The sequence below is a fragment of the Solea solea genome, chromosome 9, assembly GCF_958295425.1.
Source record: "Solea solea chromosome 9, fSolSol10.1, whole genome shotgun sequence".
NCBI lineage: Eukaryota > Metazoa > Chordata > Actinopteri > Pleuronectiformes > Soleidae > Solea > Solea solea.
In genome coordinates this window covers 19655590-19672155 of record NC_081142.1, presented here as the reverse complement: position 1 = coordinate 19672155, position 16566 = coordinate 19655590, and the positions used below count along the sequence as shown (strand labels likewise).

General features: G+C 40.4%; 1 protein-coding gene across 4 annotated transcripts; it reads left to right on the top strand.

The window, feature by feature from the left end:
• Positions 1–5069: 5069 nt before the first annotated feature.
• On the top strand, positions 5070–16399 carry fxr1 (FMR1 autosomal homolog 1). Of its 4 annotated transcripts, none has more exons than XM_058638349.1 (18): positions 5070–5172; positions 6834–6886; positions 7010–7103; positions 7480–7551; positions 7727–7875; positions 8078–8171; positions 8262–8378; positions 8632–8802; positions 9039–9117; positions 9322–9431; positions 9580–9666; positions 10787–11012; positions 11140–11233; positions 11318–11442; positions 12421–12630; positions 13069–13146; positions 13747–13829; positions 14513–16399. In XM_058638349.1, exons 1-18 carry the CDS (start codon positions 5122–5124, stop codon positions 14735–14737), a joined length of 2118 nt encoding a protein of 705 aa, XP_058494332.1. In that variant the 5' UTR covers positions 5070–5121; the 3' UTR covers positions 14738–16399. The 4 variants fall into 4 exon arrangements, with proteins under 4 accessions (XP_058494332.1, XP_058494331.1, XP_058494330.1 ...); XM_058638348.1 differs by having other exon boundaries at positions 9574–9666; XM_058638347.1 differs by having other exon boundaries at positions 9571–9666.
• The last annotated feature ends 167 nt before the right edge of the window (positions 16400–16566 follow it).

Genomic DNA, 16566 nt, shown 5'->3' with positions numbered 1-16566 from the left:
TTAAATACTTCATATGTGACGTTATGTCCCCTGAGTTTGACTTTGTGAGGACGCCAAACATAAACACGCAATGTAACGTCATATCAGAAGAAGGGATGATGTATAAACTTAAAAGATGTGTGTAGTTTGTCCCACTTTTAGTCTCTGTCACTGCTTTAGTAAGTGTCTGTCTGTCTGTTCGTCCACATGTCTGTCTGTCTGTCTGTCTGTCTGTCTGTCCTTTTCTTTCCTTTCTCTCCAAATGATAATTCCGAACATCACAGATTTGGCACTTGTTTCGCAGAAAAATTAATTAATGCGAACTCCAAGTGCTATCAAAATTATACATTTGGAGCACGAGCAGATACAGAGAGGGGGGGGGGGGGGGGGGGGGGGAGAGAGATGTGAGGACGCTCTGGTCTCATTAAGGGAGCAGGCAGAGTGGAATTAGTCTGAATATAATGACAGGCCACACTATCTCATGTAAAAACAGCCCTGTTTTCCTTTCTCATTCATTGGCACTAGTAATTAGTTTTGGCCCTAAAACTGTCACCCTTACTCTAGAAAAGGCAGATGTGATTTGAGGTGCAATTTAATCTTGCTTTAATGAAGAACTAATGGACGCATTGCAAATTACTCACCCCCCCCCCCCCCCCACACACACACACACACACCAACACCCCCTGTGTGATTGAACAGGGGGGAGAGAGAGAGAGAGAGAGAGAGAGAGAGAGAGAGAGAGAGAGAGAGAGAGAGAGAGAGAGAGAGAAATCTATTTCCTGCTTTTGAAAAGATCAAGAGTATCTTTGATAATGGTGAGAACGTCACCAGCAGCTTCATCGCGTCCAGCCAACAAGCTCTTTTACCCAAATCACAATTCAGTGGAGAGGAGGCCACAATTAGTGACAAAGCAGAAAGAGTACTGCGGGGGTCTGGGTTTGTGCAGAAAGCCTCGTGGTGCTCCAGGAGCTCCTTGTTAGAAACAGGTCCTGGAGGTGTCACGCGGGAACAATAAGGACTCATAAATTACCCTCTGAGGGGGAGAAAAAAAAGAGAAAAAGATGTACAGCTAATTTTCAATTACATCTATAATGCATTGGCTATTGGGGAGGAAAATTGGACGTGTGTGTATGAGAACAAACAGTCATAGGCTCAATACACCTCTGTGTGTTTGTAAGAGCCTATAATACCAGGAGGGTATTAGCAATAAATTACACGGTGTTTAATTCAGCAGTTTGTGCTTGTGATTTCGGGCTCCGCCGAGACGCAGAGGGAGAGAGAGAGAAAGAAGTGGGAATGAGTTTCCATCCACGTCACACAATGTCTCACCATTAGCTCCGATTAGGATGACAAAATTGCATTCTTACCTAATTTGGCCTTATTTTTTTTAACATAAAAAAACATGTTTTGTGGAGGGAGTGTGTGTGTGTGTGTGTGTGTGTGTGTGTGTGTGTGTGTGTGTGTGTGTGTGAGACAGAACTCTCTAAACCACTTAAGGAACAGTATGTTTCAAACTGGCATCGCTAACGCCTCATGTTGTGGAGAATATATCAAGGCCAAATAATAGTCCTTGAAGTGGGTGAAAGGGGATGTGAGAAATGAGGAGGGTCAGACATGTGGAACATGTGTATCTGTCTTCCCACATGTGTGTGTGTGTGAGCAAAAAGCCTAATGGGAGTGGGCTTAACTCTTGCACACAGCCCCTCGCTACATATCTGATTACTGGGACCAGTAATTTTCTTCCCTTAAATAAGGAAAGAAATTGGATAGGATGAATGAAATTTGGCTGTCATATTGCAGTGATGGTGCAGCATGGAGATTATGTGTTTCACATAATCGTTCATCATTTCCCCCCAAACCAGTGTTTGGGCTTAGCATAATGGAATTGGTAAACTGGTTTGAATCAGAACGTGGAGGACGGACTATCAGGGCAGACTGTGAGGCTCTGTGGTAATGTCTTCAAAGCAGGCATTTTCACCACAGAGCGCTGCACGCACACACACACACACACACACACACACAAACTTGTTTTATATCTTAGTGTGGACACCCCATAGACATAATGCATTCCCTAGCCCCCTTTCCCTAACCTTAACCTTTACAACAAAGTGACTAATTCTCAACCCTTTAAAGTTAAGGGCTCCTGCTCCTGACAAGGTAAGTGTTTTTGCTAGACAAAGTCCTAAAGAGGCAACAAATATATACATGTTTGTGCAGCATCCACAGAGGACCCTCATAGACATAATGCATTCCTTAGCCCCTTACCTTAACCATCACAACTAAGTGCCTAATTCTAACCCCTTACCCTAAAACCAGGTCTTAACCCTGAAAAAGCCTTTTATTTCCCCACAAGATCAAAATGTCCTCACACATATATAAATACAACCACACACAGAGGTTTGTGCAGTCATCATTTTATGGACACTTATCCCTTAACCACAATTTAAATCTTAACCCTAAACTTAACTAATTAAGGGCTCCTGGTCCTGACAATGTAAGTGCTTAGACAAAGTCCTAAAGAAAGAAACGAATACACACATGTTTGCACAGCAGTCGCAGTTGAGGGCAGGACCCTCATAGACATAATGCATTCCCTATCCCTTTACCCTAACCTAAACCATCCAACTGCAGTTTTGAGGACCAGCTAAAATGTTCTCACTTTCCCAAAATAATGTCCTCACTCCCTATGGTTTATACATCTCTTGGTCCTCACGAAGACACACATACAAGATCAAGCACACACACACACACAGTCTGCATCTCATTAAATCTGATGGATTAAATCCGGGTTCAAAACATTTCTATTCTCATATTCTATGACTGAGCTCTTTTAAAACACTTTAAATTCTAATGTGTTGCGGCACTGCACATTCTTTCAATCATTTCATACCGGAATTATTAATCAACACATATTAAGGTTCCATAAAAATTCCTAATCATAACAGAAAATATAGACATTACCGGCTGAAAATGTCTCACAGCATCGCGCTTATAATAAATATATATTATACCTAATAGAGTAGGTAATATTCGTGCAATAATCTGTATGTTTAAGGACCCGTCAAAGTCATTTTGGAGCCTTTTACAGCTGTCTAAATTCCGATGTTGCCCTTGTATAGTAATTTGTAATTATTATTATTGTTTATTTAATTTTTTTTACATTTGTGCCTAAACAAGGACTTTTTGATTGACCAAATCCAAAATTGCTTCACTGATTTTACAGTAATCAATTGTAAATACATACATTTCCACAGATATAACTTTTAGTTTATTTTAAAGTTTATTTACACATCCATGCGTTGTAGTGTATTTGGTGTTGTCTCATGGTGGAGCCACATCTGTCTTTTTCTCTGTGTGAAGCAGAAAGCAGTAAAGGTCACAGTTGGCCACTAGGTGTCACAGTGGCTGTTTGTAAAAAATGAGGCAGAGGCTGTTTTCTGTCTCATGGACAGAACACTGTACAGTCTAATCAGTATCTGTTTGCCAAATGTAAACAAAGGTTGTTATTAAAACATTAATAAATAATTAATCATTTATAGGTTATCAATCATAATAATAACCTATAAACCACCCACTGGTTTTATGTTCACAATACATTTTACAGTTTTTTATGGTTCTACATTCTGCAAGACATGACATTGCTTCACATATCATCTTTTTTCAACTGACTTGCATTTGAAAGGAATCACTGGACCAAATCCACACACCTGTAAGATATAGAGCAGAGCGACTAAAATGCTTCACAGAAAATCAAATATAGGGTCCAGAGCTGCAACTAGTGATTATATTCAAAATAGATTAATCTGTTGATTTTTTTCTCGATTGATCGAGTACTTGTTTGGGCCGTAAAATGTCAGTAAATGTTGATCAATGTGTTTACCAAACCTGGAACTGCATGTTCTCAAATTTCTTGTTGTTATTCAGCTTTAATGATTTCTTCACATTTAAGAAGCTAAACAATCAGATAAACGTATTCATTTAGTCTATTTCACGTCTCCCACCCACCCACCACAAACAAAATGTTTTTTGAAATGTATAGATTTTGCATCATAAATATCATGAATTGTATAAACAGTTCCATATCAAAACGAGGTATACTAAATAAATTAATATTATTAGGTATAAGTCCTTTATTTGTCCTGCTGTGGGGAAATTCACATTTACAGCAGCAAAGACAGTTAGGATAACGATAATATATAATAAACATGCATTACCAAAAAGATGAGTTGAAATAGAATGTAGAATGTACATTATAGACAGTTTGCAGAATAAACACAGTATGGACTTGATATTTACAGTATAAATAAACAAATGTTGAACGTGGGAAATTATGTAAGTATATCGCACTTGAGAAAATGTACAGTATATTACATGGAAGGGAGGAATGAGGAGCCTGGTTATGTGTGGTCTACTGAGAGCAGTGCTTATTGTACAGTCTAACAGCTGCAGGGAGGAATGAGCTGTGATAACGCTCTTCAGACATTTAGGATGATTTAGTCTGTTACTGAAGGAGCTGCTCAGTGCTGTGATGGTGTCCGGCAGGGGGTGGGAGAGATTGTCCATCAGAGATGACAGCTTGGTAGCCATTCTCCTCTCTCCCACCACCTCCACTAGGTCAAGGGGACAGTGGAGGTATCATGGGGACAAATTTATCATTTTAAACTCCTCCCATTCATACCAAACATTATTTATTTATTAAACCATTTTTTCACTTTATTGGCCTCTACTGGCCAGACTAAAGATATAGTGGCCCCCAGGTCATTTGAGTTTGAGACCCCTGATGTAGGGGGGTGTAAAAACAAATATAATGACATTGTCGTTTATAACATCATTTTAAAATGTATACACAATATAATACTTAAGTGGATTTACTGCATTTGCTGTGTTATCACTATGTGGTGACACTTAAATAAGAAAAAAAATATTTTTTCTTCATATTTTACTTTCATATTATTTGCAAATGTTTTCCTTACATGTCTTCACTTCAGTTGGAGCTGCAAATGTGCTCAGCTAATGAGGACATTATTGACATTACTGCGTTATTGCCCTGCAGCAGCTTCAGTTACGTCACGTCTCACCTGCCCACTCTTCTCTGACGCTAGAAGGAGCACCTGTCGTCCCAGCATCCTTTGCGTGTCCAATATGGAAGAACTGGCGGTGGAGGTCCGTGGCTCCAACGGGGCTTTTTATAAGGTAAATACTGGAGTGTGTGCTCAGCTTCTGCAACGAAAGCCCGCCAAGAGATGCAACATATTGGTCTAAGCCTCGCGGAAAATAGCGGCGTGTTCCGAATCGCTCCGAAACATCTTAATTGCCTTCCGTTAGCTCGCACTAGCAATGCTAGCCACAGTTAGCATGCTAAGCTAGCATCGCTGGCCAGTCTTGTGTCAAGTTTTAGCTATATTTCTTTAAACTCAGGCACACGTACACACGCACACGATGTCTTATGGTGAAAGTGAAATATTACACACATGGTTACATATAAGATATGCGTATGTTGCTTTGACGTTTTGGTTGCCGCTTCGCAGAGGCGAAAGTTAGCCAGGTTGCTAGATAGGGTTAGAGTAAATGTGTTTATTTGTGACAAACTGCCTGATTTATTCGGTTTCCTGGCTTGTATAACACACATATGAGACATCTTAACACCCCCGAGTCGGACTACATGCATATCTCAGTAAAGTATGCGACACGTAAGGGGTAATAAAGGTAGTAATGACGGTGTTTTTGTCCCTCTAACACGTCTGCCTGCCTGGCTGTCACTGTCTATTATTTGATACCACATCATGCCCGAGCTATTTTTTTCTATGCGTGTGTGTTTGAGACAGCTGTTCCTTGTCAATCCCGAAATCCTGACCAACTGGCTCGGCAGTAGAGGGTCATTGATACCATAGACTCTCATGCTATTTTTAAATCCTGCTGTCCATGGTCCCCTCTCTTCCTTCAACTCCCGTCTTCCTCTCTCTTTCTCTCGTCGCTTTTATTCTTTCTTTCGTAGTCGATGAAGGAGGCCCCCTCATTTTACTGTTTTTATGGTTTCCCATGCCATTCAGTGACCATTGTTTTTGTTGTTTTTCTGCAAGACTGGCTGAAATTGCTTCACATTATCATTGTTTTGAACTGACTTGCAAACTAAGAATGAGAAAGGAATCACTGGTCCAGATGAAGTGGGGTCAAGAGCTGCAACTAGTGATTAGTATCATAATCAACACATCAAACAGATCAGTTTGAAATTTCAAAAAGTTGCTTGTCTTTTTTTTTTTAGGAGATTTAACCTCACATTACAGAATAAATTATGAAAACTGATTTATTTACATGACCAAACAACAGCATTTAATTAATTCTGTGTACAAGTGAGTAGTCAAGAATGTATTAAGCTTTTCTTGTGCTGCAGGCTTGGAACAGTGTGCTCTGGAATTACAAATACCAGTCAAGTCATTTTCGGTATGCTAGATTTGGCTTAAACCAAGACAGTCCACTTGGAATACCACTGCAGATTCCCCTGCCCCTCAGTTTTGTCCACTTAGCCATGCGGATGATTTCAGTTCATGTGCTCAGTTTTTGGTCTTTTGATTTATTACTTTTCCCTCATAAATATGATGTGACTGATTTTTGGTGCGCAGAGCATTCGTACTTGATATTTGTAACAGGAAGCCAAATTTGTTACTCTGACAATAAACAGAAATGGCTTGATTGTTGACATCAGTCATTCATGTCATTCATGCTGCTCTCTTTATCATGTGTAAATTATTTCTTTGGCCCGTCTTCCTTCGGTCTAACATAAATATGTTGCTCTTCATTTGTCATGCATCATGTCATTCTGTATGTGCTCACACCTGTCTGTCTTTGTCCTGCAGGGCTTTGTCAAAGACATCCATGATGACTCTCTCACCGTTGCCTTTGAGAACAAGTGAGTTTTCCTTTTTATTGTGTTCCAGCTACAGTGATAAAACACGGCGAGTTTAAATAGATTAAAACAATCAAAGAAACCACCGTATTTTAACCAAGTATGATTTTACTGTCATTATTTCAGTTGGCAGCCAGAACGCCAGGTGCCCTTCAGCGATGTCCGCTTGTTACCACCCCCTGATGCCAAGAAGGACATTGGAGAGGGCGAGGAGGTGGAGGTTAGGAGGACAAACACACATCATTCTTGGTTTCCTTATGGCGTATTTCCACCGGCTCTACTCGCCTCGGCACGACACGGTTTAAGTAGCGTTTCCACTAGCATAGTACCTGGTACCAGGTACTATATTTTTACGAGGTTCCAGAAGTGTGCTGAGTAGGTACTATTCGATGATTGGTCAGACTGCCGGCACAGGAAGAGAGGTCCCACACAAATCAAGCCGAACAGTGCTGTAGATCGGTTAAAATGTGGGTTTATCTCCAACAACTACCAGGACTCTTGTGTAAAGTCACAAGTCACTTGTGGAAATATGCCATTAGTCTTTCCTTACTCTTTGCTTTCTATTGATGTTGTACTTTGTCTTTATCACCTGGCAGATCTTGTCCAGAGCCAATGAACAGGAGCCTTGTGGTTGGTGGCTGGCTAAAGTCCGCATGATGAAGGGAGATGTGAGTAGTACTCTATATAATGACAGATTTGTGGACTGCAGACTATTTATCAAGGATACATTCTTACCAATATCCTATTTAATCACTTGTATCACCTTATTATTCCTGCCTTACTCTACATGCTGAAATTATTATTTTTATTTATTCCACACAATGAAATTGTCTGTTTTTCCAGTTCTATGTCATTGAGTATGCGGCCTGTGATGCCACCTACAACGAGATAGTGACCTTTGAGCGCCTGCGTCCAGTAAACACCAACAAGGTCATCACCAAGAACACCTTTCACAAGTGCACTGTCCCTGTTCCTCAGGATCTACAAGAAATGTATGTACAGCACATTTACACCAACAATAATGTGCTTCATCAGTGACACACACTTATAGCTTGTACTGTTTATTGCAGGATGTGCATATAATCAGTACACAGAGAGCTTAACATTTCTCTCTCTATAAGCTGTAAGTCAGATGAAGGATTTGTTAAGTGTAAAGTTTGACATTTTAAGTGTTGAATGGATCCTGTATCATAGGTGCCAGAGTGAGAATGCCCATAAGGATTTCAAGAAAGCTGTGAAAGCCTGTCGCATCACATACTGCCCCGAGACCAGCCAACTAGTGATTGTGGTAACTATAGTCTTTGTATGGTCAATGCATAGTGATTATCTGTTTCTTTTTTTAGTCATCATCAACATGTGTTTGCATGTGTGTTTTTAGTCCACCAATGAGTCAACAGTGAAACGCGTGTCTTTGCTGAGTGACATGCATCTGCGCAGCCTCAGGACAAAGCTGCTGCTGATGTCACGCAACCAGGAGGCTACAAAACACCTGGAGGTCAGTTGATAATTATGCCATGGTTTAGGTTCTGTGGTGATCTACTTAGGGTAGGTCACATTGGCAGCCAAGTACCCTTTGGGAGGTGTCAGACAGTTACCTTGGCAGGCTAAAAGCCAGTTGGTCACCATGATAATATGATATGAATAATATGCAGAGAAATTAAAAGTAAAAACTTAATTTCTTCCTATGATTTGGTATTTTTAACATAAACCCCCCAAAAAAATTAACCACAAATCATTCTATTTTTTAGAGCTCAAGGCAGCTGGTGTCGTCCTTCCAGGAGGAGTTCACAGTGAGACTGGATCTGATGGGCCTGGCCATTGGCAGCCATGGTAGCAACATTCAGCAAGCTCGGAAAGTTCCAGGAGTCACTGCCATTGAACTTGATGAGGAGACTGGCACTTTCAGGATTTATGGGGAGGTATGGCAGTGTGTTTGTGGTGTAGAGTGTTTATTTCATTGTTTAGGAAATCATAAGTCTTGGGAGGAATAGTGTTGACATATTTGAACTTGTCTGTGTATCAAAACAAGCTGGTATGTGTGTGGGAGTGTGTGCACATATGTTTCTAATCATAAATGGAAGATACATATTCACACTGCTTACTATGCCAGTGTGTAATAGTTTAATAGATGAAGTATCTTTGTGTTGACTTGTAGACGGCAGAGGCAGTGAAGAAGGCCAGAAACTACCTAGAATTTCTAGAGGATTTTGTCCAGGTGCCAAGGAACCTTGTTGGTATGTAGACACGCATGTTTTCCTGTCTTGAGTGTCGAAATACTTTACTAGACAGACTAGTGGGTTGATTGGTACCACATGTTATAAGTTATACAGGGTAATTTGTTATATACATACATATATAGTTATTTCTCCTAAGTTCTTTCAGTTTGACTAGTAAATCAGCTTTTTGAACTTGTAACTGTTCCCCTGATTTGTCTCCAGGCAAAGTGATCGGTAAGAATGGTAAGGTCATCCAGGAGATTGTGGACAAGTCTGGTGTGGTGAGGGTCAGGATAGAGGGAGACAATGACACCAAACAGCCCCGACAAGAAGTAAGCTTGCTACTGCTGTGTTTACTGCCACTGAAGTGACTTGTAGAGCATCGAGTGTCACCAGTTTCATACGACTTTACAAATGAGGTGATTATGTTTCAGTCCTGTACTAACATGTGGGCTGTGTTTTTGTGTTTTGTTGACACAGGGAATGGTCCCCTTCACCTTTGTTGGTACGAAGGAGAGCATTGGCAATGTCCAGGTCTTGCTTGAGTACCACATCTCTTACCTAAATGTAAGTAGTGTGTGTGTGTGTGTGTGTGAGAGAGACGTATGCAATATGTTGATCTGAATTGATGACATTGACTTAATTCACAGCAATTTCAGGTAGCCTGTTTCATGTTAATCGGTATGCATGTTTTGATCTGCATAGCTTAATTCCTAAGCTTGAGATTTATGTTTTAACTGCATATATAAAAGAAGCTGTGTTGAACACCAGGGCATACCAGATAGCTTAGATCATAGAACCACTACATTAGCATTATGTATATATAGCATCACACACCCATAGTATTATTTTGTGGAAATGTGTTCTTGGTGGACTTGTATTTGAGAGTTTGGGTGACTGATAACAAGTGAAAAAGAAAGAATGGCACTTTTCTTACTTGGGTTGTCATTGCTCTGTGGTGTGTTTAGGGGTTGTGCTTCGCTCTCTCTTAGAGGATGATTCCATAGGCGTCTCGATACATGGGTTTCAAATTGATTCAATAATGATATTTCTTAGGGAATGATTAGATTTGGTTCGATTTATAGCAAATACTTTTGATGCAGGTCAATTCTTTGTTCAGCAAAGGCTCTCATTTTCAATTGGTGCTTTTTTTTTTTTTTAACGTTCTTTATTTAAAATTATGCATATAAAAACAACATCAGAGAGAAAACAAAAACGAGGAACAATTAGTGTCTCGTAAAACATACAAACCTAGTCAAGATCTACTACACATTTGGACATCCCATATAAATTAAACCCTCAATAGGGGGGAGAAAGTACATTTTCGACAGGCGACCCCCACAAAAAGACAAAAACAGACACAGCTTCTTACAACAAGTCACTACCAGTTCATCTGTCTGGCCATCCAAAGTGGGAAATGGCGGGGGCCAACCAAACCAAAAACAAGTCCTTTTCAATTGGTGCTTTATATGTGTGTTTGTTTTGCACTGTGTGTTGAACATTGTGGAGTTTCACAGTCAATGTGATGTAGATGTATGTGTGATGATGCATGTGTATCCAGTGCTTTATGAAAATAACTTCTCAGAAATGTGATTATCACACATTGTTTCTTGCTTTTGCTTCATTTTGATTTTCTGTCCCTGTAATCTTAACCTTTTTCCATATTTCTTTTTTTTTTCCCACATAGGAGGTTGAGCAGCTTCGTCTGGAGCGAATGCAGATTGATGATCAGTTGCGTCAGATCACCCAGGGTCACCGACCAGCTGACAGGGAGCGAGGAGAGCGAGGAGAGAGAGGAGGTGGTTATAATGCAGAGAGCAATGCCAATGCCTCTTCATCCACCTCGCACGGCAGCCGCTCCTACAACAGTCGCGGCCGTGGACGCAGAGGCCATGGCTACAACCCTGGATATGGTACCCACCTTTAACATTATATACAAAATCAGCTTATATGTTTCCAGAAACTGTGTTAAAGTGTTTTGTGCAACAGTGCCTCATTATGTTAGCATCTGTTAAACATTTAATTATTGTTTGAAATCAGGCACCAACTCGGAGCAGTCCAATGCCTCTGAGACTGATTCGGAGCGCAGGGATGAACTCAGTGACTGGTCACTGGCTGGAGAGGACCAGGACAGGTGAATTTCTTTTTTATAAATATTAATTAAATGTCCACATAACTGTAGTGGAAGACATTGAAAATTCAACTAACTAACTTCCAGGGACAGGGAGAGAGGCTCACGGCCACAGAGAGATGGTCGCCGCAGGCCAGGACCCGGCCGAGGCCGTGGAGGACCTGGAGGAAGGGGAAGAGGTGGAAGAGGATACAGCAACAGCAACAGCTCTGGTAAAATATACTATTATCCACTCTCTCCCTGAAAAGGAGCTCATACAAGCAATTTTCTTTTAAACATGAATAAACCTGCCACAAAAAGAGGCAGTTGTTTTTTTCCCCCATTCCTAATTTACATGTTTGCCCGTGTCCTTTTTTCCCCCCTAAAGTATCACATTTGCTGTCACGAATGTGCAGGAAACATTAAGTAAACCTTTAAAAGCGGTATGGATGCCACTCACTATGTTCTCACCAGTTAATATTTAATGCCTCTGCACTGGGTGAAGCTGTGACTGTTCATGTGACACAAAACATCACAAGATGATTTGGGCTGAATAGGTTTTATTGGTCAAAGTTCACTGTAGCCTCATAAAACATACTATTTTTCATGAAAGCGTTGTCTTTGGAATACCTTTTAAGAATTTTCTTTCAAATCTGACACAAGTATTCACTTGGGAACAAGGATAAAATGAATAGACGTTGGTGGTCAAAGTTCAAAGGTGGTCAGCTGTGTGGGCATAACTTAATAATGAATGTGCTAATTACTTATTGGATAAACTAAACTTGGTAATAGTTTAGTTTTCAGAGGTCATTGAAACATTGTACTGGTGGTTAATAATAATTTCTTCAACTTTTCTCAAACTCAGTGATGCCTGGGATGTTTACCCACTGATGTAGATGATAGTATTTGTTGCTAAGATGTTTGGAGACATTGCCAAACTAGACTTCATTGCCTCCATAATATGTCATAACATGGTGCTACTGTTGTTTCCATTTCTCTGACTACTGCAGAGTAATTTCACCGAGAAAAAAATTGGAATTGCACCTTTTCTCTATGAGAACAAAGCCGGTTGTTAGTGGATTTTTTGTCCCAGTGCAAACGGGGCTTTAGAATACATAGAGATGAAGAGGAAAAAGACACACTTTTCTGTTTTCCTAATAGCGTTTTAACATGTCTGTATCCCTTTTCTGTCTCAAACCATAACTCCGCAGCAGGGCTTCAGGACCATGAGGACAACCAAGCCTATGCAGTCTTGGAGACAAACACGGAAACAGACCAGACAGCCGATACAGACGCAAGCGAGTCCAACTTGCCCGCAAACCGCCGCAGGAGGTCTCGGAGGCGCAGGACAGACGAGGATGCCACTCTGATGGATGGCATGAGCGAGTCAGACAACGCTTCAATGAGTGAAAATGGAATGGGTATGGAGGTCACTTGATTTATAATTATGATGTTCTGCATCTTTATTTGTGTAGCATGTCACTTAACAAGGTTACACAAGAGGAAAACAAATACAATATGACTAACTGTAAGAAATTACAGATACAATGCAGATTTAGCATTTGGAAAGATAATTAAACAAACTTCACAGACAAATACAGGTCAATGTGCACCTCACATTTTTCAGAATGTAGTAGTGAAACACAGACCTTCAATAGAATAATGAACACTGTTTTCCAAGGATGCTCTGAATTCTTTTTCTTTGAGCTGGCAGTTCTTAGCTGCCAGAGTTGTCTGGAATGTGGAGCAGTGCATAATTTCCAAAAGGAAAATGAAAAAAGCCAGTGTAGTTAAAAAAAAAAAGAAAGAAGTAATTTAAGCCCCGAATCACTCTCTCTGTGATGACCCAACACCCCTAGATGATTCAGAAGCTAAACCTCAGCGCCGTAACCGTAGCCGGCGTCGCCGCCTCCGCCTGCCTGAGGAGAGGCAGCCAGGTAACCATGGCAACCTGCAGTGTGTTTTACCCCGGCCGATGCTCTGAATGGCTTTTCTGAATAAGTTGTGCTTCAGGGCTCGTTTTGTCTACGTGTCACCAACATACTAAACCAAAACATTCAAATCTAATGTTTACTCTGTTATAGTCATTATTTGTTCTCTTTGGCTAACTCTCAATAATTACATGTGTCTGTAAAAAAATGCTGTTTACTGCATAAACATAACAGCCTCATGAATCTAACAAAGTTAGCTGTATAAGGTCACACTGTTGCAGAGTAACCAAGCTGCATTTTTCGTATTTTGTCGGCACTATAATTGTTTACTAATAAGTACAACTTGTATCGTAATTTGCACCAATAACCTTCATAACTACAACCTTATTATGGTGCTTCATGATTTACTCTCCAACCTTTTACAATTTTCTGAAACAAAAAAAAGATGTGTGCACAGGTGTGAATATTCCTCTGACTGCTTTTGCTCCCAGTGTTTTGTGTTTTTAACTAATGTACAGTGAAATATGTCACATCTGAACATGGAGCAGCATCTGTCAGAAGCTCAGCAGTACTACTTCTCACATTATTGTCCCAATGTCTGTGCAGTGACTGTGGCCGACTTCATATCCAGGGCTGAATCTCAGAGCAGACAGACGAACTCCAAGGAACCCAAGAAAAACAAGGATGTGGTGAGTATTCAAATGTCATGAGTTAGCAGTTTACTTGAATTAAGTTCTCTTCCATGAAAGGCTTATTTTTGAAAATACTACCCATAAGTATGTTTGTGTTGTATAATCTCAAAAATCTCACCATCTTGCACTGCCATGTTTTACAGCATTTTGTGCATTGCATTTTGAGCAGCAGCAGCTTCCAGTGCAGGTGTAGTGGTTAGCACTCTTGCCTTTGCAGCAATAAGACTCGGGTCTGCGACCCGGTCGTAATGGAATTTGCATGTTCTACCGTGTGTGTGTGGGTTTCCTCCCACAGTCAAAAAACATGCAGATTTGGGGATAAGGCAAATTGGACACTCTAAATTGACCGCAAGTGTGATGGCCTGGTAACCTGTCAAGGGTGTAGCCAAGCCTTTGGCCTGATGTGTAGGTAGAAGATGAGTGTGTGAGTCAGCTTCCAATTCAAACAAGGTAAAACATAAACCTGATGCATGTACCAATGAAGAAGGAGAGAATAGTTGAGAGGAAGAGTTGTTTTAAAAGTTGATGTGTGAAGGGCCACCTTAGTTCCCACTTGCACCTAAAAAAGAGAGCTCAGTTTGTTACACTTTGAAATCTCATCTTTAGATGGTGCTATTCCTTGCACCATGGACCTTTTTTTAAAACTTATTTATCCTAAGTTTTTTTCCCTTTCTCTTCAGGGTCAGGTGGACACCATCGCCGAGCACAGCCCGCAGCCTGCCACGGACACCGCAGCCACCAACGGCTCCAACAACGACTCCAAAAACAATGACGTGGACGATGCTGATGCCCCCAACGGTGAAGGCAACAGTACGGACAGAACTCCCAGGTCTTCCAATAAGAGGCCAACCCACGTGTCGTACGACGACTCTGACCCACAGCTTGTGGTTAACGGTGTCTCCTAGTCAGACCACTGCAAAGGAAATGATTTCAAATATTTGAGATTCTGTGGCTGCACTGAATGTCCCTGTCTTTTGAAGCAGCCTGGGGAAACATCTTAGACACAAAGCACTGTCCTTTTTTTACTTTTCAAATATTTGAAATCTCTTTCACTGCTCAAGTTTTTGTGGTCTGAACCCAAACTCACAGTAACACGTGTTCAACCTTCCACTTTATTACATTTTATACAATAGTTCTTCCTGTATGAGCTTGCCAAAGATAGTCAATCATACACACACACATACATGCGTACTAACAGCTCCTCTTAACTGTATCTTTCAGTCCGCTCTTCACTGAGAGGTGGGACTGAACGCAGTATTTAAAAAAAAAAAAAAAAATGCAGACAGGGACTCCACTCAAACCCATACAGTGGTGTCAATGCAGCAGTACTGTTTTTATTGGTCTAAATATCACAGGGTTTTAGCGTATGAAAGTCCACATTTTACGAGGTGTACGCAGAAAAAGATGCTTCCACGACCTTTTTTGTCAGAACATTTTTTGTTCCATCTGAGGTAGTTCAGTAACTTCAGTGTTCTGCATGAACAAGTACCACGGTGCAGACAGGTTTGTCGGAAACCCCAACGTACAGTATGTTTAACATACGTGTGATCAGCTGTTGTGCCTTGAGTAGATTCAACATGTCGTTGCCTGGCTCTGCACACCGTCTGAGATCCTCTCTGTGTTAACTTGGTTGCCTTTTGTCCGTCACGGTTGAAGCAGACGAGCTGTAGACGGGTGCAGGTTAACGCTGAAAGTCCCAGAAAGAATTTCAGAGGCATAATCTTTTTAAATTCAGGTGTGTCTATTCTTAATGTTTGTGGGGCAATTATGCCCAATTATCCTTTATATATACAGTATATATAAATATATATATCTGTTGAGGAGTTTGACATTAGCTGCTTTGTTTTTCAATATGCAACCACTTGGGTCATAGAGGAATTGTGATTATAGAGTGTCTGGAGATGAAACAAACTAGAAGAGTTGTTTTCTTTGCACTGAAATGTAACCCTGTCTTTTTTCTTTTTTTTTGTCTAAAACAATGATTGTAGTCGAGTTTGGAGACTGACCTGTTACTGTTAAGTGCTGGACAGATGTAGCCATCATTGCTGGGTCTCCTAGAAACATCTCAGTATGACAAAAGGGACAGTGATGCCAGGCCCTCCCAGAAATTGAACATAATCATTGAATCCAACATATGGTCGTCTTTTGAAATCAGTATTTATTTTACAGAATTCTAATTGAAGCAGGAATAAACCAGAACTATGCTGAGATGTTTCTGGAAAACCAAGCCGAGTTGATGACGATGACACTTTTGATTCTTCCACAGACTGACTGGCTGGAAACTGGTCCTGACTGTTCCACATAGGAAGATTTATTTGGTTTATTTATTTAAAACAATGTACAGTATTTAAAAAAACAAAACAAAACAAAAAATCAAGAAGCTCTTTTTCTTTACACTAAACCATGACACCTAGGGGTTACTTTGGAGACAAATGACAATTTGGACTACTGAGTGTTGTGACATCCAGTATGTTTTTTTTAAAGGATCATTCTGGTTGGTTGATGTGCAATATGTTTTGTATGCACGTAGTTCTTAAATAAACTTGATCTTTCATGTAGATCCAAGACCTGGCTGTGTCGAGCTCTGATGAAAACAAACAGCACATTAAAATATACTTTTCAGTTAAATGCAGCGCAATTATCAGAGATTTTCAAATGTGGGTTAATGTAGGTACTTAACGGATTAAAAAAAAAAAAAAATGCAATTCAAGTTAATTTGCTGTAAAGGGTGCAT